Source organism: Heterodontus francisci, chromosome 19 (genome assembly GCF_036365525.1).
Source record: "Heterodontus francisci isolate sHetFra1 chromosome 19, sHetFra1.hap1, whole genome shotgun sequence".
Classification (NCBI taxonomy): Eukaryota; Metazoa; Chordata; class Chondrichthyes; order Heterodontiformes; family Heterodontidae; genus Heterodontus; species Heterodontus francisci.
In genome coordinates, this window is record NC_090389.1 from 28,073,544 (window position 1) to 28,097,352 (window position 23,809).

The 23,809-nt window shown below is 41.9% G+C and overlaps 1 protein-coding gene across 3 annotated transcripts in view; it reads left to right on the forward strand.

Annotated features, from left to right (window-relative positions):
- lmcd1 (LIM and cysteine-rich domains 1) overlaps nt 1–20,138 on the forward strand; it is a 56,439-nt gene extending 36,301 nt beyond the window's left edge. For all 3 annotated transcript variants that reach the window (XM_068051475.1, XM_068051474.1, XM_068051476.1), the window contains 3 exons: nt 5,034–5,408; nt 15,088–15,303; nt 17,209–20,138. In XM_068051475.1, the coding sequence (XP_067907576.1) occupies nt 5,034–5,408; nt 15,088–15,303; nt 17,209–17,370 (753 nt within the window). In that variant the 3' untranslated portion in view covers nt 17,371–20,138. The remainder of the gene's footprint in view (nt 1–5,033; nt 5,409–15,087; nt 15,304–17,208) is intronic.
- The last annotated feature ends 3,671 nt before the right edge of the window (nt 20,139–23,809 follow it).

The following is a 23,809-nucleotide window of genomic DNA, read 5'->3' on the forward strand; positions in this document are numbered from 1 at the left end:
CAAGATGTGAATTTTCACTCTAAATTTGGATAATGTAGCTTGCTTTCCCACTCGTAGAGTAGACAAGTGCAAAATATTGGTTCAAAGGTGGCATTGTGATAGAAATGTGTTTTGATTGCAAAACAAATAGAAGTCACTTAACACAAACTGCCGGCTTTGTTATGAAATCTCCAGCTTTACACTTCAGCCTGTGCCCATCAGCCCTCTGATTTTGACCTCCTGTTTGATTTACCTCTTTTGCTTTCTCTACCACCACTGGTGACAGAGCCTTTAGCCATCTCAGTCCTGCTCTCTCCAGATGCTTCCCCCTTGCTGTTTTTCTTCTTACCTTTGAAAGCCTCTTCAAAATCCCTCATCAAACATGCATAGTTACCTGCTTGTTCCACTGCTTATTTCTCCTCTGTGAGCCATCTTGGGATGTTTACTTTGCTAAAAGGCCATATATGAATGCAAGTTGTATTTAATGACTCTTAAGTGAACAGCCCTCTTAAGTGGCTAGACCATGATCACAGAACATGTTTTCTATTCTATGCATTATCCAGTTATGTCAAAATGATAGTGATGTATTTCAGGCATGGCAAGACTACCTAGCTTTCCAATCCACTTAGCCTTGTCCTTTTCTATAAGACTGATAACATTTAATAACATAATTCCTCTCAGATGGCAAGAACTTGTCTATTTCCTTTTCAAAATTCATCTCAAGTTTTCTGTCCACTTATCCCCTCCCTGCATGCATTGGCAGTTTATTCGATAAATTGATCACTGTTTTGCTCAGTAAATTCTGTCTTGAGTTGCCTATTCATTCAGTTTCATTACCTTGAACATACTCTGGTTCCAGTAGGAAAACTTATTCGACCTCTTCATGTCTAAATGTATTACACCTGTGGCTGTCACACTTCTAAGCGTCAAAATTATGAAAAGAGAAAAAAAGGCATTCATTTCTGCGGCTGGATATTAACAAATGTCTCTGTCTGCAAACCACAATTAACCTCAGGATTTATAGCGATTAAACTTACTGGCCTTAAAGGGACTTGGCGGCCAGTTTAAAAACTGCTCCACCTTAGCAGCAGAGAATAACATTGTGCATAACACACTCTAACTCTCCTGTTGCTGGGATACAGTGCATCATCTAGCTTATCATGTGATAGGAGAGTCGTTGGTGTACATTAAAAATAAATGGTGTTGCTTGTGCTGAGTTAACTGATTTCAGCAGGGGTAACAGTAGAGCTGCTGCAATTTCTCACTGTCCATTAGGGTTCAAACTGGCGGAGGGGGGGGTGTTTACTGCTGATCGCTATTTGAATGGAGGTGCATGAGTGTGGAGCTTGAGCAGAGAGAGAATCAGCTATGTTATGATGAACAACACATTTGAATAACCTGCTGATACTCACTGTTGAAGCTCATGCATAAAGAATGGCTGTGTTGCAAGCATCTGGTATTCCTGGATCCATATCTTCAAGAGGAGAGTTGCAGAACATTGGCACTTTAAAAAAAAAACAAACAAGAGATTTGACTTTTCTTCAGCCAAACTAATTAAACCAAATACTGTATGGGGATAATGTGAAGAGATTTTCATTCCTGCTCTTAGCCTATGGAGATTACTTGCACATGTTTAAGTTATTATTTCAAGCCACTAAGAGCTGTAAATCATCTCTTCCCGGCCCTATAGTCGATATTCTACAAGAATTCTAGTAAGATCTACATCCCGTCTGCTGTGACTATCACGTCCCTGGCTATGTGTGTGCATGCAGGAAGAAAGGGCAGATGTAGAGCATTGATCTTCCTTTTGTACTGCCAGCTAATTATTTTTGAATCCCTGGAATGAACGAGAAAATTTAATGTTCAAGTGAGATCCTTCAGCAGATGTTGGCTGACCTGGTGTGTATTCCCAACATTATGCATTTTTTTTCTTTTTCATTTCAGCCTCAGTGGTTCCTTGTGTTTAATGCAGATTAATAATAAATTTCCTCAGCCTAAAAAACTGACAGCTGTATACGTGTGGGCGTTGGACTGTGTAGGATGCTGCAAAAGCTTACCCACGAGGTTAAAGTTTGTTGACATTGATTTACAATGTGTGTGTCTAGCACTTGATAGTATCCAGTACACTCTTGACATTGGTTGACAACCATAGCAAATTGAATGAAATCAACACAACACACTTTTCTTTTTGTCTAGCCAGGTGTCTGCATCATGCCACATCACCATATTATGAGCTCTCCAAGCCAAACTATTGAGAAATCCACATAATGAGGGATTCTGTGTCGCAAATATGGAGTGTGCTCTTGGACACCCCAAAAAAAGTAAAGGCAACTTGAGGAAAAGCTTATTACTATTCTATGGCGGAATTTTATGCCCGCCCCCCCAAAGAGCAGGATGGTGGCGGGGGGTGGGGGGAGTGGCGTAAAATGGAGCGGGAAGCTCGGGGGGACTTTCCAGACCTGCTCCCACCTCCACTGCCATTTTATGCTAATTAATGGCCACTTAAGGGCCTCCGCCCACCGCTACAAGGATTTTACCCTTGGCTGGCGGGCAGTCCTGGCCCAAGAAAAGCCACCTGTTAAAGGTGGCTTTCTGATAGCTTGGAAAGGTGGGGGGGGGGCCCTCCTGATCAGGTACTCTGTGCCAGACGGAAGGCTGCCCCCGATGACCCAACCACCCCCAATGCCCAACATGCCCCCATCCCCCCAATCGACCACCCTTGCCTCGCTGGGGCCTGACCGATTGCCCCTGGCGAGGCCCCAAAAACTTACCTGTTCTCTGGGGCTCCGCGACTTCTTCCGTTTTCAGCTGGGTTGCAATCCCAGCAGTGGCCACCGCTCTCGGTGGTGCTGCTGGGACAGAGAGCTGCAGGCCCGCTGATTGGTTGGCAGCTCCAATAGGCGGGATTTCCTGTCTCAATGAGGAGGAAGTCCCGCCTCAGATCAATTAAGGGCGTGGGCACCACAAAATGCGGTTTAGATCCCCAGGCCATGTGGAGGAGGGATCACCACCAGAATTTCGGTCAGTGGATGGCTCCCGCCACTGAGAGGAAAATTCCAGCCTATGATTCTGTAAAATTGCCACAAAATATCAGAAATATGACTATGGACCCTTTGCACCTGAAATTCTATGTGTAAATTGGCAACCTGTTCAAAACTAGCGTAAATTCAGGAAATTTGTGCAGAGCTGCATTTTGCATGGTTGGGCTGGGGGTGTGCAGAGCTCATTTAATGAGTGTAAAAGGTCAATTAAATTTGTGTGAGAGTAAAAATGAATGCAAGTCTTTCATGCCCAAATTTCCTTGCTCTTTTATGTGGATAATTGGCATTATGCCATATTTATGCTGTTGCTTCAGTGCAAGATATCAAAAAATTCCAGGTCAGAAATTTGACATGCTTTGGGATATTCCTAATTATTATGAAATCTTTACCTTAACAACAATGAGAATGAAATCTTTTGTCACCTGTACTAGTAGCTGTATGACTGGACTGTAAACTGGTCAGTAATAAATGACACTCTTGTTTACAAGGTTTCTGGTTCTCTTGATTTTTGCAAGCATGATCCAAAGAGGTGTCCTTATTTATGGTGTGGCTTATAGATGTAGTCAACTAAGATTAGATGATTCCAGACCTGGAATGATCTAGCTTCATTCAACAGCCTATATTTCAGCTGAGATGATGTTTTCGGGAATGCTCAACTGTCCCCATTGCTCCTGAGGTAGGGAGGAGAAAATGCATATGGGTGTTCAGCTTATGGTTGCTACCTAATGGATCCTGCTGGAAAATGTTTGATTGGAACAAGTTGGAGTTCAGGTACAATCCCTGTCTTCATTGATCACCATATTCTAAATCTGGGAGTTTCCTTATCTGTATGGTTCAGTGCCACTTACTGAGTCATCAGACTAACTGAGGTAGTCCCCATAATTTCTTCGTGATTCCCCAATACAATTTGCAGACTTCCCAAACTGTTTCGTTACTTTCCTTCAGCCAGTCATTAGTGAGTGCTTATGAAAAGAGTGGGTTTTGTGCGGGGGTGGGGGTTGAGGGAGGGGGTGCGGTTCTACCTGTTCCCTAGCCATAAAGAAACCCAACTGAAATGTGGAATCTGCAGTGAGGATCACTGTGGATACAACACTCAGTCTGCAACCCATCATTAAGTGTGTTACACCACCAACGTAGTCAAGCACTGGGCTACCACTAACCATGAAATCCACTCCAGCAATGTGGGAAGAGTCTCCTGTTACCTGAAGAAGACTGGATGCAGAGTAGAGACTGCAAGGAGAATAAAAAACTGCCACCTTAATCTCCACCCCTTTCCCAGGGAAGCCCAAGTGTCAATGTGGGATTGGGAATTCTGTTCCAGTTATTTATTTATTCATTTGACATTCCTGGACAGCAGCCAAGAAAGATATTTCCTGATGTTATACCGGTAAATTCCTGTCCAGTTACTCTACTCCAATTCTTTGAAATCTTATGCAGCCCATGTGTAATAAGTCTGGTGTTGTTCGTAGTGCCAAAAAAATGTCTGGTTAAAATTATGATAGGAAGAATATCTTTTAATGTTTTTTTAATTGATCTTTTAATTGCTTGTAAAGTATTTCATAACTTTCTTCAATGGGATGCTCGTATAAATATAGTCAGCATGATTTTTTAGAGAGTAAATCTGGCTTGGTAAATAAATAGCAATGCTTTAATAGAAACTAATTTTTCATGTAATAGGAGTGGACAATGTAATCAGCAGAGAAATGTTCCGAACAACACAATATTTGTAGAATTCCATTAAGGCTTCAGAATGAGTAATAGACAGTCACCACCATTGGCAATAATTTATTACCATTTATAGTAAAGCTTTACAATATTGTTTTTAAATTGTAAAACGTGAAGAGCTTTGTGTTTGCAGTTGGAAGTGAATGAAATGACTGTTTTATCCTTACACACGTTATAATTAAATTCTGGCTTTAATTTAACAGGAATTAAATCCACATGTTTGTTATTATACATCATATAACCCTTTTTTTTCCCCTCTCTCTCTCTCTCTCTCTCTCTCCTCGTCAGGCTATTCATTATATGGAATTCATTCCGAAGGAAATGCAGCCAATTGCTGGCACAGAAGGGGCCTATTATCGCCGTAGGCAACTAATGAGGCAGCTGCCAGTCTACGACCAGGATCCTTTTCAGTGCCATGCTTTGTCAGAGAGCGAAGTGAAGGGCATGGAGGAGTTTATCAGGAAGTACAAGAGCGACTCACTGGGAGTTGGAGAAGTGGCACTGCCTGGCCAAGTGGGTAGTGCCAAAGAAGAAGCTAACCAGCAGCAGAAGGCCGAAGCCATGGGACAATTTACAAATGGCAAGATGGCAAAGGAGAAACCTCAGCATGTCCCTGTGTCACCCAACGGGTCACTGGCAGAGTCCCAACAAAAAGACGAATATGTAAGTAATTAGTATAGTTTGGTTTTAAAAGTAAGGTCACTCAACAAAATCTGAAAGAAATAAGATAATTGTGGATCCATTTGGCTTTCATGTCTATTTTTAAGCTTCTTTTTATTCAAAAAAAAATTATCTTCTTTCGGCGCAATGTGAAACCAATTATTCCAAGGTAAACATCAGAAAAAATATTCCTGTTGCCCTTTTAGAATGATTGCACAATTCAATACAACTACTTGATTCTTATGGCTGGATTTTATAAGCTCGCTGCCGAGATCGGCTGGAGTGGACCATCCCCCTCAAGATGACCTTGAGGGGGCAGGCGGTCTGTCCATGGCAATGGCTTCCGGTTCCATTGCTCAGGTGCCGACGCCATTTTTTATGGGCCTCCAGCCCTTCCATTTTGTTTAAATAATTAAAGAATTAGGCATTTTACATTTAATAAAAAAAATTAAGGAAATGTTTCTAGAACCTTTCCCCCCCCCCCCCCCACAATATCCATTCAGCTCATTCCTTGCCCTTCCCCCCCCCAAATACTTACCTTGTATACCTGACCATACCCCCCCAAAATTTATAAACTTTTACCTTCAACCCCTTCCCACCATCCCCTCCACCAATCAGATAGTTTGACTCACCCCCCCCCGGCACTGAAATACTTACCTGCTCCCCCCTCCCCACCAGTGTTCCGCATCAGATCTCCAAACAGAGATCCGAAGGCACGGGATTACAGGCCGCCTCCACCAATATGGAACCGGAATGGACGGTGGGAGAGTGTAAGTATTTAATTCATGAATTTAATTAAATTTACATATTTAAATTTTAGTCCCGTCACCAAGCAGTGGGAGGGGGCTGCCAGGAGGCCTCGACGCCACTGGCAATATCAGGCCAGGCCTTTTCGGCGTCGAGGCCCTTGGCAGGCCTCTGCCAGAGGCATTTTCCAGCCCCCCACCGCCACAACCCTCGACATCGGGGTGGGGGGGTGAAGTGGAGGGGGGTGCTGTAAAATCCAGCCCTTAATGTTTTGTGCACTCTGATGAAAGTCTGCAAAATGTCTTTCTTTTCCTTTCTATATCTCATTCTCTGTCTATCTTTCTCTCTCTCTCTCTGCTTTCTCTATCTCTCTCTTCTCACTGCCTGCAGTAATCATGATGTTAAGAATTAGAGATTCATGCAGTAGTAATTTACTGTGAAGGAAAATGGGTCATAATCTGTGTGATCTTTCAGATCTCTACAAAACAACTTTCATCGATCTTTGGTACTTGTCACTCTTTCACTTTTGGTACCATTGGGCGACCTTGAAGGATTTTACACCTCAGTCTGGCTTGAGTCCAAAAGAAATTTTTAGTCTTTTGGGCCACCTCTGTTCTTTTCTGAAGAAACTTTTGCACAGAGAACTAGGATTTTATTTTCACATTTTATGAAGAACTTTCCGATTGTGTATTTTCTGTGCAAGTTGTAAAAAGGAGCCATGGGCCTTTCTAGAAGACTTAATAAAAAGGCTCTTTCCAATATTCCAGTGCTATAAATCTACAACTGCACCAGTGTGTTGCTTTTTAACAAGATGCAGCTTGCACAGGATGCCTGACTTGGATAGCTCAGTTGGTGTAGCTCAATTCTAAGACTTGTGAAAGATGGAACATTGTGCATTTTTTAAAATTATGTAACATGAGATGAAATATCTCCTGTTTAGAAAAAAAATCAAATGCTTTGGCTTTCAGTAGCATTCTATTTAATTATCCCTCTGGCCCATTGAACATAGGAACAGGAGTAGGCCATTCATTCGGTCAGGTCTGTTGCACGAATCAATTCCACTATGGCTGACCTGTATCTCAACTCCATTCACCTGCCTCAGTTCCAGAGCTCTTGATACCTTTACCCAACAAAACCCTTACCTAACCTAGCTATTAAGGTTTCCTGCTTGAGGGACTACCAGCTCCTAAACCTCAACCAAGCAACCAACAGCCTGGAGGCGTGCAGTCGTGTCTTAGTTTGATCCTAGATCCTAGAATGACCTAGTGTAGAAGGACAGCCTGCTCGCGGGTCTCCAAGGAGAATGCACACGTCAAGGAGCGATGAGTTTCTTATTTCAGAGAAAGGACAAGCTTCTGGTGAACCTTCATCACTGGTGCTATGGAGCACTTACCATGGAATCGGATGATGGAGAACAAAAAGTGGTGTTTGACACATAACTATAGAGTTGAGAGGGAGGTTGCCATTTGTTTCGCACGTGCCTTCCAGTGTATTATCTGGTAAGAGGCATCTTGGGATCGGGGATCTTTCACCGAATTTTCCCTCCAGTGACCTCATAAAATGGAAGAGCTGCCGGCTGTTACTCATGTGTCACTGAGGAGCGCAATTTCCATAGTCTGGTCTCATAATTTCTCTCAGCAATAGTGTTACAATTCAGGAATAAGGGAATACCCAAGAGCACCAACAAGCATACAGATATGTATTTTTGTAACCATTTTAGGATTGTTAAGTTCATTCACTACAATGCAGTTTTCCCTCCTGAGACAGCAACCATGGCTACAAACACGGATAAAGTGTCAAATCTGCATTATTAGACACCTTTGTTCAATGGGTACTTGGACTTTGTAGTCAGCGGGAATATAATAGCAACTTGAAACAACTACTTGAAAGCGCTTGTAATGATGAATGGAATATGTTAAAATCTGAGAATGTCCAGCTATAACACAGAGTCTGACTAATCTCAAGTGCTGTCTGATGAAACCACAGAATGTGAACTCTGACCCCAGCCTCCCCATTCCACTCGTTACAAAAATAGGATTACTAACTTTAATTGAAGCCAGATATCTATGGAGTTACCTAATGATAAGATTAAGTGGCAGGAGTGCAAGTGAACTGAACTTTAAAATGTGCAATAATTTCAATCAACTTCAAATAGCAAATATGTAACTCTGTGCAAATAAAGACTTTTTTTGGATTACCAACTTCAGCTCGCGAATTCAACTATAAAGTTTCACGGCTTTCACCAAAAAGTGTTTAGAGAATTTAATGTTCTTGTTAATGGAAAAGAGCCATTTATCACCTTTACATTCACATGCTGGTGAAGTAAGCGTGCGCATCTTTCTGTTGCCAAATTTTGCCAATTGGGCAGGCGATCCATTGTACCATCTTAACATGCAGAAGATGGTGCATATTACCCACCAGTCTCCTAAGAAAGACACACTGGTTACAGACGTTAGAAGCTAATATTTTGAAACCTCTATTTAAAACTTAAATGTACTATCTGCAAGTAATACCTCAGACTTACTCTAATGTTTGGAGGTTTTCCTGCTCTGCAGGCAGTTTCCTTTTTGATTCTAATCTGATTAGAGGACTTATTGTGTTGAAAATTGTGAACATGTGTGAAAACGTGGGCCATAATAAGCAGAGTTCACGGATGCTGCAATCTTGATTAAAACTGGTTACGTGGACTGGTTCCAATTATGAGCTGGATGATGTATCTCAGATCTCAGCCTCTTTATGTCTGGTGCACAGTGTAAAGCAGAAGTTGATGACTCTTTGTGACATGTGTCACAGCAGTACCGAAAGCAATGGAAGGCAGGTACCCATTGTGATTGGAAGCCTGATTTATATAATGGTAACAAGCAGAAACCAGGATATTTTTCAAGAGGAGGAAGAGAATAAACAGAGTGCAAATTGCTCACCAGCTGTGCTTGAATGCACAATCCCTAGCCTCTGGCTAGCTGACCGCATCTGACATAAAAAGCTGACTATTAATGTCCAATGTGAAATCATTTCCTTTTTTTCCTTTTTAAGGATTTTGTATTGTGCTCGTTGTCGTCTTTATCATATTGATGCAACGTCCCACCAGAAAACACCGAATCTGTCCGAAGTTCGGAAACCACTGTTCCTACTCCCAGGCACCTGTCAGCTGTGAATATGGAAAGGAATGTTACTGAGCATTAGATAAAGATCTGACCTTAGAAATTCCAATTCAGCTGTGAAACTGGCAGCTGCATTTTTTAAAAGCCATTCTGTTTGGAAGGAAGAAGTCAATGGGAAACTTTTCATCCCTGAAATTATCAGTCACGGACCTCAACATTTTCTACCACGAACACTGGTGTCCGTGTACAGACACATTGCCGTCCCCTGCATAGAACTCCTTACCTCTGTCTTTCCTTCCTCCACCAAAATAACATTTAAACCCATATGATTATTGGGTGGTGCTTTAAATTCATCACCTCAAATTGCTTTTACTAATGTGACAGGCCTACTTATACTTTGTGTCATTCACCTCTAAGTATTCTTTCCAGACACAACCCAACTATACAAGGACAAAATCTATCATCTAATTGTGCTGCTGGGTACTTTTCTGAGTTCAATTGGCTTGAGTACTGAAACTTCACATGTTCCCCATATGCCATCCTAATATCCTATAGCTGAATAAAAAATTAATTTATGTTAAGTGTCCAGTTGCACTAGAAATAGTGAAGAATTTATTGAGGATTGGTTCTTACTTGCAAACTAGGTTTCCATGGAAGGTGAAATGAGAAGACTGATGTCATGCTCACATGTATGAATATGTACATGCATGCAGACATTTATACACCAACATTTTCCAATACATGACAGGGCGTGACTTAAAAACAAACACAAATGTGACCCTGGAAAAGGTAAGGCCCATGGTCAGCAATGATATTCAAGGCCTTGTTGTCAGCATTTTAATAAATTGCAAACCATAAAGTCTTTATGTGTCCTCACAATGTCTGATTTTACTTATCATGGATAAACATTAGAAGCAGAGGAAGATACAGGGCAATGGGGAGAGAGTAGAGGAGTGAGATTAGTTTTGGATTGCTAAGAGCTGGCATCGGCTCTAAGGCCCCTTTCTGTAAACCTCTGTGGTTCTATATTTGATCCTCATTACTTTACTTCTCTTTCCTGCTTTATGTTTGCTCATGATTTGCTTGAGGGTTATAAAAGGACGAAGCACATGTCCTTGTCACGATGCTACCTACACAATTGCTGCCTAAGAGCACTATGATGGCTAATGATGCTGGAAGTATCATGGCTGGGCATTTCCTCAAAGCTCTTCTCATGCTGTCACCATAACTACACCAGTAGTGCAATGGGAATCCTATCCTTTAATCATGTAGAGCGCCACTATTAAGTGTCCTAGAAGGCGGATATGTGTTTTCTACTGCCTCAAAGACAGTTCTCAGGACCCACATATGTCAGACCCTGGACACATTTGAGGCAAGTAAGGTTGGCTCCTTTGTGGTGATCATGTCCTGCCAAGTGACTGAGGTATTGTGTACCTGCTGGTGAAGGAAATGCTGGCATTTTCGTCTGAAGATTGCCTCTGTAAAACTCTTCTGGTTTCAGATGTTGTGCCAGTACTTTCATTGAGAGGTAAATATTATCACGACATACATGCTAAGAGCATTTGATATTTCTGTCTCTTTGATCAAGTTCAATCGATGCCAATTGTTGCCAATTTCTGAAATAAATGTTTTTTTTTTAAAACAGTAGATCCTATGCAGGAGAGAGCAGATGGAAAATTGAAATGAGCTATCTTGATTTGATTCATGAGTTTGATAATGCCAAAAAGCTTCTTTGCAGGCAAGGGAAGTGAGCAGGGGGTGGGGGGTGGTGCAATGGGGGAAATGCATTTACAAGACATGAGTCAAAGACTCTTGGCATTTCCTGACAGCTTTATTACACAGCTCCAAGCATACATTAGGTACAAAGGCGTTGAACACTACCATCACTGATAGCATCTGACAGGTAGTAAAGGAAATGTAGATGAATGATATGGAATGTAGATGAGGTACATCATCTTGGAAGTAATTTATACATAGGGATAGGAACAATTCTCTCACAACCAAGTTTTATTTGCTGCCAGTTATTTACATAATGTTGGGACTGAAGGCTATTAAGCAAGATATTGAAGCGGATCTGTGATTTTTCTTCACCCGTTGCCCCCCTCCCCCACCGCCCCCACCCCATCCCCATCACAATGCTTCAGTTAAAAGATTTTGTGTTTCTGGATTATACTTGCCAAGAATACAGCACAAAGTGCAGATGTAACTAACTGCATGGCCCAGTTGCTTCTACTTTAACTGCCATCTTGTTTATTACTTCCCTTCCTTCCAATGAGACATTAAACCTATCTGTCCCTGCAGTGAATGTTGACAGTCTCGTGGCACTATTAGTAGAAGAGCGGGGAATTTTCACTGTGTCGAGGCCAATATTTCTCTCTCAACCAATGCTAAAAAAAACCTGATTATTCATTTCATCACTATTCAGCTCCCCTTTTTCTCACCCTCTCTCTCTTTCTCTCCCCATTCCCCTCTCAATTTCTCACTATCTCTTTTCTTTCCCCCTCCTCTTTGTCTTGCTCCCTCTTATTTCACAGATTGGTAGCCCTTTTGACTGTAGGTTGAATCCAGACACCAAGCCATAAGGAAGCCTACAAATAGGCAGCTGGAAGCCACCTAAAGGTCTAAATAATTATTAGGCACAGAAATGTTTCCAATTTCAGATGCTGATTACACCAGAAGTGACAGTCGGAAAGCCTGGACTTTCAGCTCTTAATTATCTGGTTATGTGGTTAAAAGGTACCACATTGGGTAAAAGTTAAAATATATAAAAGGAGCATGGGATTTGAAAAAAGTGTTTGCAGACTTTATTTTAGCTGTCTGGATTTTTCAGAACAATATCCCATTTTCACCTTGGGGGATGTAACCTGTAATTGGTCCAAGTTTCATTCCTCTATTGTAAATAAATGGAATGAAGATTTATCTCATTTATTCTTGAAGATGGTACACTTCTACGATGTATTTACCATGAAATGCTGCAGCCACGCACACGGCTGCCATTTACTGGGGTTGTGGCTGGGCTGAGTTTGCGAACATGATGCAGTGTTGTCATATTGACATTGATGACATGTATGGACCTTCCACAGCCAACAGGGTGGGTCTAATTTGGAAGGCTGCAGTTGTTCATCTGCTTCTGCTGGTGCTGTGGAATTCATTCTGCAATGTAAATGAGGTGGATTCCACAGCATCATCAGCTTGGACAAACAGTGCCACTTCCCCTTGAAGCAGCCCTATTTAACACAAAATGACCATCGATGGTTTAAGAGAGGGCCCCTATTATTCAGGTTTGTGAGCCTTTTTTTTATTCGTTCATGGGATGTGGGCGTCTCTGGCTGGGCCAACATTTATTGCCCATCCCTAATTGCCTTTGAGAAGGTGGTGGTGAGCCGCCTTTGTGAACCGTTGCAATTATTAAAACTTGCTTTATGATTGAAGATTCTTCACTCTAATATTGAATAACTGTAGTACCTACAGCCATGAACTGATTCAGGAAGACTGTCCAACATGTGCCAAAAACAAGAATCTTCTCAAAGAGCAGATAAAATGACCTCAGTCCAGGCATCAATATTAAGAAGGGTCACTGACCCGAAACGTTAACTCTGCTTCTCTTTCCACAGATGCTGCCAGACCTGCTGAGTGGTTCCAGCATTTCTTGTTTTTATTTCAATATTACACTATTTGGTAGCAACTAACTAAAACTCTCTAACACACAATGAAGTTATCATTAGTGTTTAAAGGCTCTTCTCACTCTGCCCCCCCCACCCCCCGATAACTTTTACAGCATATTTGTAAAACATTAAAAGAAAGAGAAGGCCAATACACGAATAAATAAGTGAAAATGTAAAAAAGGTGCAAAACCTCATGATTAGCTTAATAAAAGAATATTTACACGATTTAAATGTGCAGATAAACATTTATTGGCCGGGCCCTGGTGAGGCAAGGGGGATCATTGGGGTTGGGGGTGGTTGGGGCTTCGGGGACAGCCCTCCATGGGGCACAGGGTGCCCAATCAGGAGGGCCCCACCCACCAGCCCGCAAGAAGGCCGCCTGGTTTTTGTTACTTTAAAAAAAAATGTAATTACGAACTATGCGTTGACATCCTTTCCACCTTCCCTTTGGTATTCCAGATGAAAAATACACGTGTTGAAGCCGCCGTTTCCAGAGTTTGCCGTGTACCAGAATTACTGTCGCGAAACGGCCATGCCATTAGTGCCCTGGCAAAATACCCTCGGCGGCAGGAGGACGCCCTTAAGTGACTGTTAATTGGCCACTTAAGGGCCTTGATTGGCTTGGGGCGGGCAGTCCATTTCTCGCCACTGCTGCCCTGCGTAAAATTGCAGCGGGAGCGGAAGGGGGTCAGGAACAGCCTCCCACTCAATTTTACACCCCCCCCCACCCCTGCCACAAGCCCGCTTGTTAGCGAGCCATAAAATTCCAGCCAATGCTTCAGAAGGTAGTTTTTAATTCAATGATAACCATCCCATGACTTCTGGACTGTTGCTGTGCTTGGTTTGGAGGGCTAGGATCCTCTATGATCATAGCAGGTCCATGCTCCTTAGGCTGAATGGCGCTTTGGATGAAAACTGATATGTGTTTATTACAAGTGAACTGCAGACATCAGCTGTAGCACAGCCTTTGGAACTCAGTTCACTGGTGATCTGGTTCAGAGTTAAGCGTTCTAGAGCCCATACCACCAGGCTTCCCCCATTTAACAGAGGTTGTTGCTTAAATATTCAACTGAATACAGCACATGTAACAGGCAGTGCTATAAATGGGCAATAACTTGGTCAAATCTGAAAAATAAAGATCGTTGTTTTCAATGTGTGTGGGAGGGTGATGCAAGGGGACTACTGTAAGACTCTTAACAGGGTGTTTCACTTCCCTGTAAAGTCCTGACTCTGTACTGAGTATCAATTGCACGTAACAAACTTTGGATACAATTTCCACTTTACGTGGAACACCTTTATTAACTCACCAAGCAATAATATATACTTACAACACCAGTTGCTTAGTAGACCCACCTACAGAAACTCATTCCTGGGTGGTCAGGCACACTGAACGATTTTTTCCGCATGACTTCCTGTGACTGACCAAGTCACACTTCCCGGCTGCAGCAAAAATGTCCTTGTGAGCTATGAATTTATACCCCTTTCTGACCCTGGTCCCTCGACATATAAGGTAATGTTTTGAATTGGGTCATCCAATTGGGTTTCAGTGCCTTATCAATCCCACCCTGGCTATGCAAGACCACCTGCATGTGGTCATATCCTGCTCTCAGCAGTGGGAGTTCTTAAGTGCATACGACCCATGGATGTGATATCTGCATCTTGATAAGGCAAGAAGGAAACCATTCACACATATTTCAAAAGGCCATTGTCCCTGAGTCTGGTTGTAGAATGGCTGATATTCTAACAGCCCAGGCTACTACATCAGTGGCATCTCTTGATTTGTCTGTCTGTGTGTGTGTGTGTATGTGGGCGTTCTTGTTCAGTTACGCTGTCTTTTATTCTTAATTAGTCCAATATGAACCCCAGCGATGATGTTGTCCATCAGAATTCTCCTCCCTTCATCCCGAAGTCCTTCACCTCCACGTTTTTACCACCTGGTGAGCTCCACACACTGGTTCACAACGCAACTGGTTACATTTTACTTATGAACAAAAATGCAGGAAATATTAACAAATGCCTCACAGCATAACAAACAAAAATACAAGAGATATCCAAATGCCTTACACTAGACACCTGGTTGTGAAACTCTATTTTGCTGATAGAAATGTTTATTTGAGGTATTTTGTGCTGGCCTGATTTATGATCTGAGTTTCTCTCCTATTTTTTCAGCATTGTGAGCTTTGCAAGCAGACAGTCAGCACTGAGAGCCCCGTGGTGTATGGGGAGAGGGCTGGGTATGACCGGCTTTGGCACCCAGCATGCTTTTTGTGCACCAGGTGCAGAGAGCCCCTGGTAGATCTCATCTACTTCTGGAAGAGCGGGAAGCTCCTGTGCGGACGCCATTACTGTGAGAGTGAAAAGCCTCGCTGCATTGCATGTGATGAGGTGGGTTTTTGGGAGTGGCAACTTTTGGTATATTGCCAGCATGTAGCAAAATGCATTCACATCAATGTCCATTGCAAGAAAAGACTGGGTCATATAACATGTTCTTTCATCTGGGTATCTGGGTTCATAAAGCAGTATAGATTGGGCCGCTGCCACTGCTGTAGTGACACCATTGTGAATGGGTCCAAATGGAGCAGGTGTGATCTCCTGTCATCTTCATACCTTTCCTCTGAATTTTGTCCATAGGAATGCCCACACCTGAGGCTGGTTAACTCTGACTATACAATTGGAGCTATCGCAGTCATTAACAAAATTACAGCGATACAGCTCCAGACAGTTTCTCCAAGTCCACCAAAAGTACAGAAACAATCAGCTGCTCAAAGATATACAAACTAATCAGCAAGGAGAAGAACCCAATGAATGAAACTGGCTTTTACTGGCCCACTTGTTCCATCAATCTCCTGACTGCAGAATGGGCAGGATGTCTCATTTAAATAAAATTGTAGGGTATAGTGTGTTTCAGCACGACATCTTGTGTATTGGCTCTGAGTGTGCGTTATGCATGTCATATTGTTGCTAGGTGTACAGCTCCTGCAGTAGATCTTAATCCTGAATCGAGTCCACATCCAATAACATAGGGTCTAATGTGAAACAGCATTTTATTGGTCCAAATGGTTGTGAGAGTGTGGTGACTTGCAGCTCTTATTGAAAGCCTGGCATCAAAGCTCTTCTTTGTAAAGGACCTTTTCTGATCTTCAAACCCAGCTATTATTAAATGCCAGTGTGCATCTGTACACTGTAGTTTCAAGAAATGGAGAGCAGTTTAAAAAAAACTGTCGGAAACTGCTTGTTTTTTTTGTAACTAAACCTCGGTTCCGGCAGTTCTCACATTACTACCATATGATCCCTTAAATCTTAAAAAAAAACTTGGCCCAAACACTGTAGTATTCTTCCCACACAAATGTCATTATCAAAGGCAGTCACCTTGTCAACATAATGTGATAGAAATCAGGAACACTGGTTCTGTCAAAGTCTAACAATAGTGTCCAGAGATGACACGAAGATTGTATCTATACCTCACATGGCAGACTTGTGATAAGTAATCAGCACTCGGGCTGTTTGCTGTAGCTAAACTGCTGTTACCCCAGTAGATGTCTTTATAAAGGTCCATTTTGCAGGTAATTATAAAATTGCCCTTCAAATGTGAACTTATGCTCATATCTATAATAGCAATATATCCCAGAAATCTTAATGGTACATTTAGAATAAAAAACACATACAAAAAGATAATGGGCACAATGAGAAATGGGAATTGCTGGTGGGGAAGGTCTGGACCAGTGGCTGCATTGGTCTTTTTATTTATTTGTTTGCCCTTTTTGGAGCCCCGGGTACATGGTGATCTTCTGGAGAATTGTGATTTTCTTCAAGGATCTGGAGCATTGTCAGGGTCGAGGCCTCTTAAGGTGGGGGGGTCAGTGGGTTATGTGGGGACTATGAACAGTGAGGAGAGGGTGTATCCAGGGTTAAAGATTGTTCTGAAACCCAATGGAGTGCATCTGTGTGGAATAGGATGATGGAGGAGGTAGTAGCCAAGCTTATATGTACGGTTTTTGATATTATTTTCTTCACTTTTAAGGGTTTATGGAAGGATTTGTTTCACTGAGTCGGTATTATGTATGACTCTGAGTCGGAAGATCATGAGTTCAAGTCCTACTCCAGGATCTGGGTGCATAATCCAGTACTTCAGCACAGTCCTGATGGAGTGTTTTATTGTTGGATGTACTGCACTGAAGTGCCAACTTCGATTTTGTACTCAAGTCTCTGGAGTGGGACTGATGGGAAATGAATGAGAACTACTGTGAGGAAATAAAATCTTGTATTGATCGTGATTTATTTTCATTACAGTTAATTTTCTCAGAAGACTACATAGAAAGCGAGGGACTGACATGGCACAAGAAGCATTTCTGCTGCCTGGAGTGTGAGCAGCCACTGCTTGGAAAGCCCTATGAGCTGGAGCAGGCCAAGCTGCAGTGTACGACCTGTTACAAAAGCATCAAGAAAATGTGAAGGTCTTTCACTGGAACAAGCATTGTGTTATGTTTTTCATATGCCATACACATAAATCAAGCTAAGGAAGTTTAATCAGCTAGAGCATAGAATGCAGATCTAACTATGATACTGGGACTAATTTCTGAGTGAAGTAGTCCCACAGAGTGGGTATTGTTTTAAATCTCTCCAAGATTCATCTGTAAGGCCGGGATGATGTTTGTGTTATTAGTTCATTATTTTGCAAAGCCCCTCTGAATGAAATGCTCTTTAATCCATGGAACCAACCCCTTTTTTTGGAAAGTGCTCAGTCCCAGCAATCACCTTCCCCCTAAAACACTACTGCTCCCCTGCTCCTCCCACCTCCGCCAAATGCTCTGGAAGAAATACTTCTATATAGAATTACGTAGGATATACAGAACAGAAACAAGCCATTTGGCCCATGTAAATAGTTATAGATGTAGGTTTACACGTGTAGAGATGACGATATCCAGCTGTAGACCATTGCTGGATGGATTACGGAAAACATTGTAAGTGTTTGTGTGGGTTAGACATGCTGTGTGTGTTGATGCATAGAAACCAGTTAAAATAATTGCTTTCTGGGCAGGCGGTTAAAGTCCTTTCTTTACCGCTTACAGTGAAAAAGATGGACGTAAGTGTAAAATGTTTGGCATCAGTTTATACTCTTGGCTATCTTTTAAAATTAACTAACTCCAGGATATCAGGGGCTAAAATATAACTCCACCCTTTCGGATCCGTCAATCTAAGACCAAGATAGTCATTGGTGGGAGAAGGAGAAAAACATCTCAAAATAAAATGCTTTGTGCAACTTCACAATCCCCACATTGTAGAGAGGGTCTACCATATTCCTTTCAATGTTTATATATTACATATAGAATAATATAGCAACCTGAGGGCATGGCATGAAATGGGCTGGTGAAAAAGTTAATCTGGAATCTACTATATTGGCATTCCTGGGGGGAGGGGGAGGTGGTTGAGCTAAAATTAAACTGCTTTTGGGATTGAATTGTTAGAGCTGTGTATTTCTGTAAAGATGAAATCCTGTTAGATTATTAATAACTAAGTATCTGTACTCAGAATTGAACACATTCATACCTTTGTATTTTGCGGCTAATGCTCTGGGGACATGGGTTCGAATCCCACCATGGCAGACGGTGAAATCTGAATTCAATAAATAAATCTGGAATTAAATGCTACCCTAATGGTGACCATGAAACCGTTGTTGAGTGTTGTAAAACCCCATCTGGATCACTAAAGTCCTTAAGGGAAGGAAATCTGCCATCCATACCTGGTCTGGCCGACATGTGACTCCAGACCCACAGCAATGTAGTTGACTCTTAAATGCTCTCTGAAATGGCCTAGTAAGCCACTCAGTTCTCAAAGGCAATTAGGGATTGGCAACAAATGCTGGCCTTGCTAGCAATGCCCACATTCCCACAAACAAATTTAAAAAAAAATTAACCAAGCTTTCTTACATCAAAAGAGAACCTGAGAATTTCCAAGGAGATCCCCTCCTGCCTCAGTTGGTTATTGCAGTTAATAGGCCAACCATATAGAACTAATCAGTTCCCAGGGTTGTTTGCCTGATCTGGGCAGAGCCAGTCTCAGCATTAATGCAGCAGACGAGAAAGTCGACCAAGATTCACATCCCACATCACTATCCAGTGACCCCTGTTGAACAGTTTCTGTGCAGGCATGTTAGGGTGAAGATAAAATCATGCTCAACTATGATGTCCACCACAGTTGAATAGCCTTTTGCCACTCTCTGTAGCTGAACAGTGCTGTGACCGAAGCACAGGATTGGGCCCCAGCACCAATGGGACATGCCACAGAACAAAGAAGGGAATCATTACCTCCTGCAGAGAAATGGAGAGAAAATGTACAGCCATCAGATCTGTCACTTTTCAGCACTGGTTTAAGCTTATAGCCTCAAAGGTGTCCTAGGCTAAGTTTAGCTTTGGTTTGAATGAATTGCAGAAAGTTAGAACGGTACATATTTTTCAAAGATGAGTGTTGAAATAGCTTTTCGATAATTTCACTGTTGCTGAGTTTTTGGGGGAGGGGGTGCAGGATTAATCTTGGCACCCTTGTGCTGAAATTACCCCTGTTTAAGCTATTACTGCACAGTTGCTTATACAACATCCTCCCAGCCACGTTTCTCTTGCAGCAGATAAGCGACAGTGTTACAATCTGACCATTACTATGGTACAGTTGCAACTTAGCAGTTTGAATTCTCTTGTGATTCTTTCCTTGGATGTTTTGGAGGGGAACAGGGCAAGAGAAATGTCTAAAATCTAACTCTGGAAAATATGTTTATTCACTCAGCAACATCTGGATCCCAAGTAGTCAACCCCAGAGACAGTAGCAAGCTGTGCTTACTGTCTTTTATGCAATTACTTATGGAAGAGTATCTTGTTGCTTGGCATAGGAATTACTTCAAGTTCTCAAAATTAAAAATGCATTAATTGTTAGTTGTAGCTGAGTCGGTATGGAGTGACTGGGTGTATAAGGGAAACCTTACAAATTCACGCTGCCAGCACAAAGCTTCACATGCTAGGAATTGGAGCCTGTGGGTCAGTCAACATGAAGGGTTCTCTGTCCATTAGAATCCTGTGCAGCCCATTGACGTGTAGCAAAAATTCTCCCCCATAGGCACTCCTTGCTAGTTTAAGCTTCACGTCGGCAATATGATTGTGTACGGTGACTCCTTGCATGTGTGTGTTGTTTACTGGAGTAAAGTTTCCCAGTGAGATATTGGGATGACCTCAGTTTGAAATATTTCATTGCATTATTCTGTTGACTGTAAACTGTTCAACTTGCAACAGATGCTTGATGTTCACAACCTGCGTGTGTATTCCTGTAGACCTAGGATGGATGTCTATCTTAACAAGAGCACAAACCCTTTACAGTACATGAATTAATGCCTCCATTTTAAATAATGGACGAAGCATTACTACATTGAATGCTCATCTGTTAACATCATCCAACATTATGCCTAGGCTGGCAAGTGACTCATAGCAGGGTGGTGGGGGGATGAATTTAACTAATTTGTTGAGTGAGAAACCCATGGATCAAGTGGAATGCCAGTTTTACACCCTCCCAAAATTACACTCCACTATCTCCAATAGTAAGTAAACTCAGGTGGGTAAAACCAGTGTTGCACCTGACCACGTCGATTTCCTCACGGCCGGTTAGGTTAAAATTGCCTCCATGATATTGACTTCAGTATTTCGAGTTGAGCAACTCAGCCCTGTAGTACACTTCGAAGTAGAGGACTGGAAGGGTAGTCTCCAGGAGGTGAGCTGTGACTATGCAGAAACTTGTATTATCATCACCAAGGATCAAAGTATTGAAGGAAAATGTTAACTGATGTTTTTATGAGTTTTTTTCTTCTACATGTGAAAATTATATAGTTCGTGTAAGTTAATGACAATGTCCCTGTGTTGGTGCAGCAATGAATGACTAGTTTAAATGCAGACTTTTGCAGTTATTTACCCTTTTGAGAACGTAAGTAAAAACCAAAAGCAAAACAATTTTGTTCTTAGTTCTAAGAAATGTTTTCTAGCTTTGCACTATCTTTCTCCCATCTCCATCACAATTTGCATAAATTATGGGATGTGCATGTGTTGAAGCCTCCACAGTAATACTCAAAGGGACGCATTGACTCAAATGTATTCAAAGAGTTTTATTCCCTTTCCTTTCAAAATCTGCCGGATTCAATGTATTGTTCTTTAGACCATCAGGACCATCGATACATAGAAAGTTAGCAACATACTCAGGTAAGAAACTTTGCACCTGCCTCCCAGAAGCAAAGAATTGCTAGCTGATAGGATAAATTGAAATCATGGCAGCTAGATCACCTTGGAAATCAGATTGATTGGTTGTACATGGAGAATACCAAAGATTTCACAGTGTGTTGGTGTTTCAGCCTGCTGTGACACTAAGTGGTAGAATGTGGCTTCATGACAGGGCAACCACCTACCAAATCCTGCCCGCCAACCAACCCGCAAAGAATGAGGGAAATGTGAGGGCTCCATGCTTTCTTTGCTGGGAAATTGTCTGTAATAAAAGAGGGAAAATACAATTAAATCATTAGAAAATATTTCTATGTTTTACTTCCAGATGCCTAAAAGGAAGAAATGAGAATTCTATGTAGTTTTAACATGTGAGGTGGCACTGTACATGGCCAGTTGCAAAGGGATGCATGTGTAGAAAGAGTCAGGAAGCAAAATACCATATGTGGCACAAAGGATTAAAAAACAATTAGAGGCAGGCAAAAGATATGTGGAAGATCAAATTCGGGACAATTTATTTATTCAACCTAGAGTTAAAAAGCTTGAACTTTAATTATAGTGATGAAAGGTTTTTATTTTGCTGGATCCTGCATACATCTGTCATCTCATTACACTGAGCAAGTATGTTGAAATGCGTAACTCCACTGCCCAGTGGGATTCTAATACACACACATACTCATGAAATGAATGAAAGAAAGAACGACTTGCATTTATGTAGCACCTTTCATGACCTCAGGACATCCCAAAGCTCTTTAGAGCCAATGAAGTACTTTTGAAGTGTAGTCACTGTTGTAGGAAACGCAGCAGCCAATTTGTGCACAGCAAGCTCCCAGAAAACAGCGATGTGGTGATGACCAGATAATCTGTTATTGGGATGTGGATTGAAGGATAAATGTTGGCCAGGACACTGGATAACTCCCCCTGCTCTTCTTTAAAATGGTATCATGGGATCTTCTTTGTCCACCTGAGAGAGCAGACAGGGTCTCGGTTTAATATCTCATCTGAAAGACGTCACCTCCAATAGGGCAGCAAAATGTGTACCATCGCAACACACTGCCATCTTGACTGACGATGGTATCCAAGAGACTGAACCATAAGATCAACCAGTCATGGCATCTTTAATAGGCAAGTTCAATTCCTTATTTTGCTCAGAGTTTTATACAACAATGTCAAGTGACACTATTGTCCTTGAATTTTTATTTAATCTACAATGAAATTTAGGACACTTAGTCTAACTTGTCCCTTGTCCTGAATAGTAGAAATGTCTATAGTTTACAGAGTCACACTTGTGTCTGGTAAATGGCATTATAATCCAGACTTTGTTCTTCACGATTAGCCCCCGGGTGTTGATTTTGCTCCATCTAGGCTTTCTTTGTAACCCCCGAATTGCTGGGGGTTATTTTAAAAGAAATTAGAATGCACACAATTTTTTCATTCTTAACAGTTCTCTAGGCTGACAGGCACAAAAACTTTGCCATATTGCTCAAATAAATTCCAGTTCTTTCCCTAAAGTGTTGGGTGAGCTGTCTTGAGGCACATTGATCCTGCCTTCAACCCTTCTGTACAATGTGTAAATGTTATGTAGTATCCCACTGCAGGACTTTAGGTTGTATCACGATGTTATTCCATTTTGGCTGCTGCAAACTGTTCCCTGAGTTATCATTTTCTTTTATACCCACACTTGTCTCCAACACCTCTTCTGAAAGTTTGATGGGTGTGATTGACCCTTTGGTGTCTCACCAGCTGGCTGCCCTTCACATTTGGGCAGTGATCCAGCCAAACACAATCATGCTGCCACCTGACATCCACATACTTTTCTAATATTTGTCAGTTCCGAAGAAGGGTCACTGACCCGAAACGTTAACTCTGCTTCTCTTTCCACAGATGCTGCCAGACCTGCTGAGTGATTCCAGCATTTCTTGTTTTTGTTTCAGATTTCCAGCATCCGCAGTATTTTGCTTTTATCCACATACATGAACTGTCCAGTGGACCTCATTGGATAGGCATCATGAGTGGGAACCTGGCTGAATTCTCTCCGTCCCTTACCCCAGGACACTGCAGCCAATTGTGGTACAGCAGCCCACTCAGTGCCAGCTTGGGGCTGTTCTGACATGCAAGGGTCACATTCAAACTGGGCAATGCAGTTGCTCACTGAAGCATTGAGCATGGGAATCCCAATTAGATTTGAATTAAACTATTAAATAATGTTTCACAATGGATGGTCCAGCAAGGCAATCATGCTATCAATTAGTAATAAATAAAAATAGAAAGTGCAGAATATATTCGGCAGTTCTGGCAGCATCCGTGGAGAGAGAAACAGAGTTAACGTTTGAGGTCTGTGACCTTTCATGAGAACTCACCATCAATTATATGGGTCATGATGCTGCAGCACCTCAGCTGACAAACTTGGTGTAAAGTTTTACAAGTGATCTTAACAGATGAAGTTGCCCCTTTACAATGAAAGGAGAGGCATTTGAGGGAGCTCTCCCAATCTGCAAGACAGTTTTATTCAGTACATTGACTTTTAGAATATGTTGCTAGTAATCTTTAATACATTGCATTTCTTGTGAAACATGTAGGGGGAGATTTTATAATCTCCTCGCAGTGGTTTTGGAGGTGGGGAGAGCATAAAATCGGGTGGGATG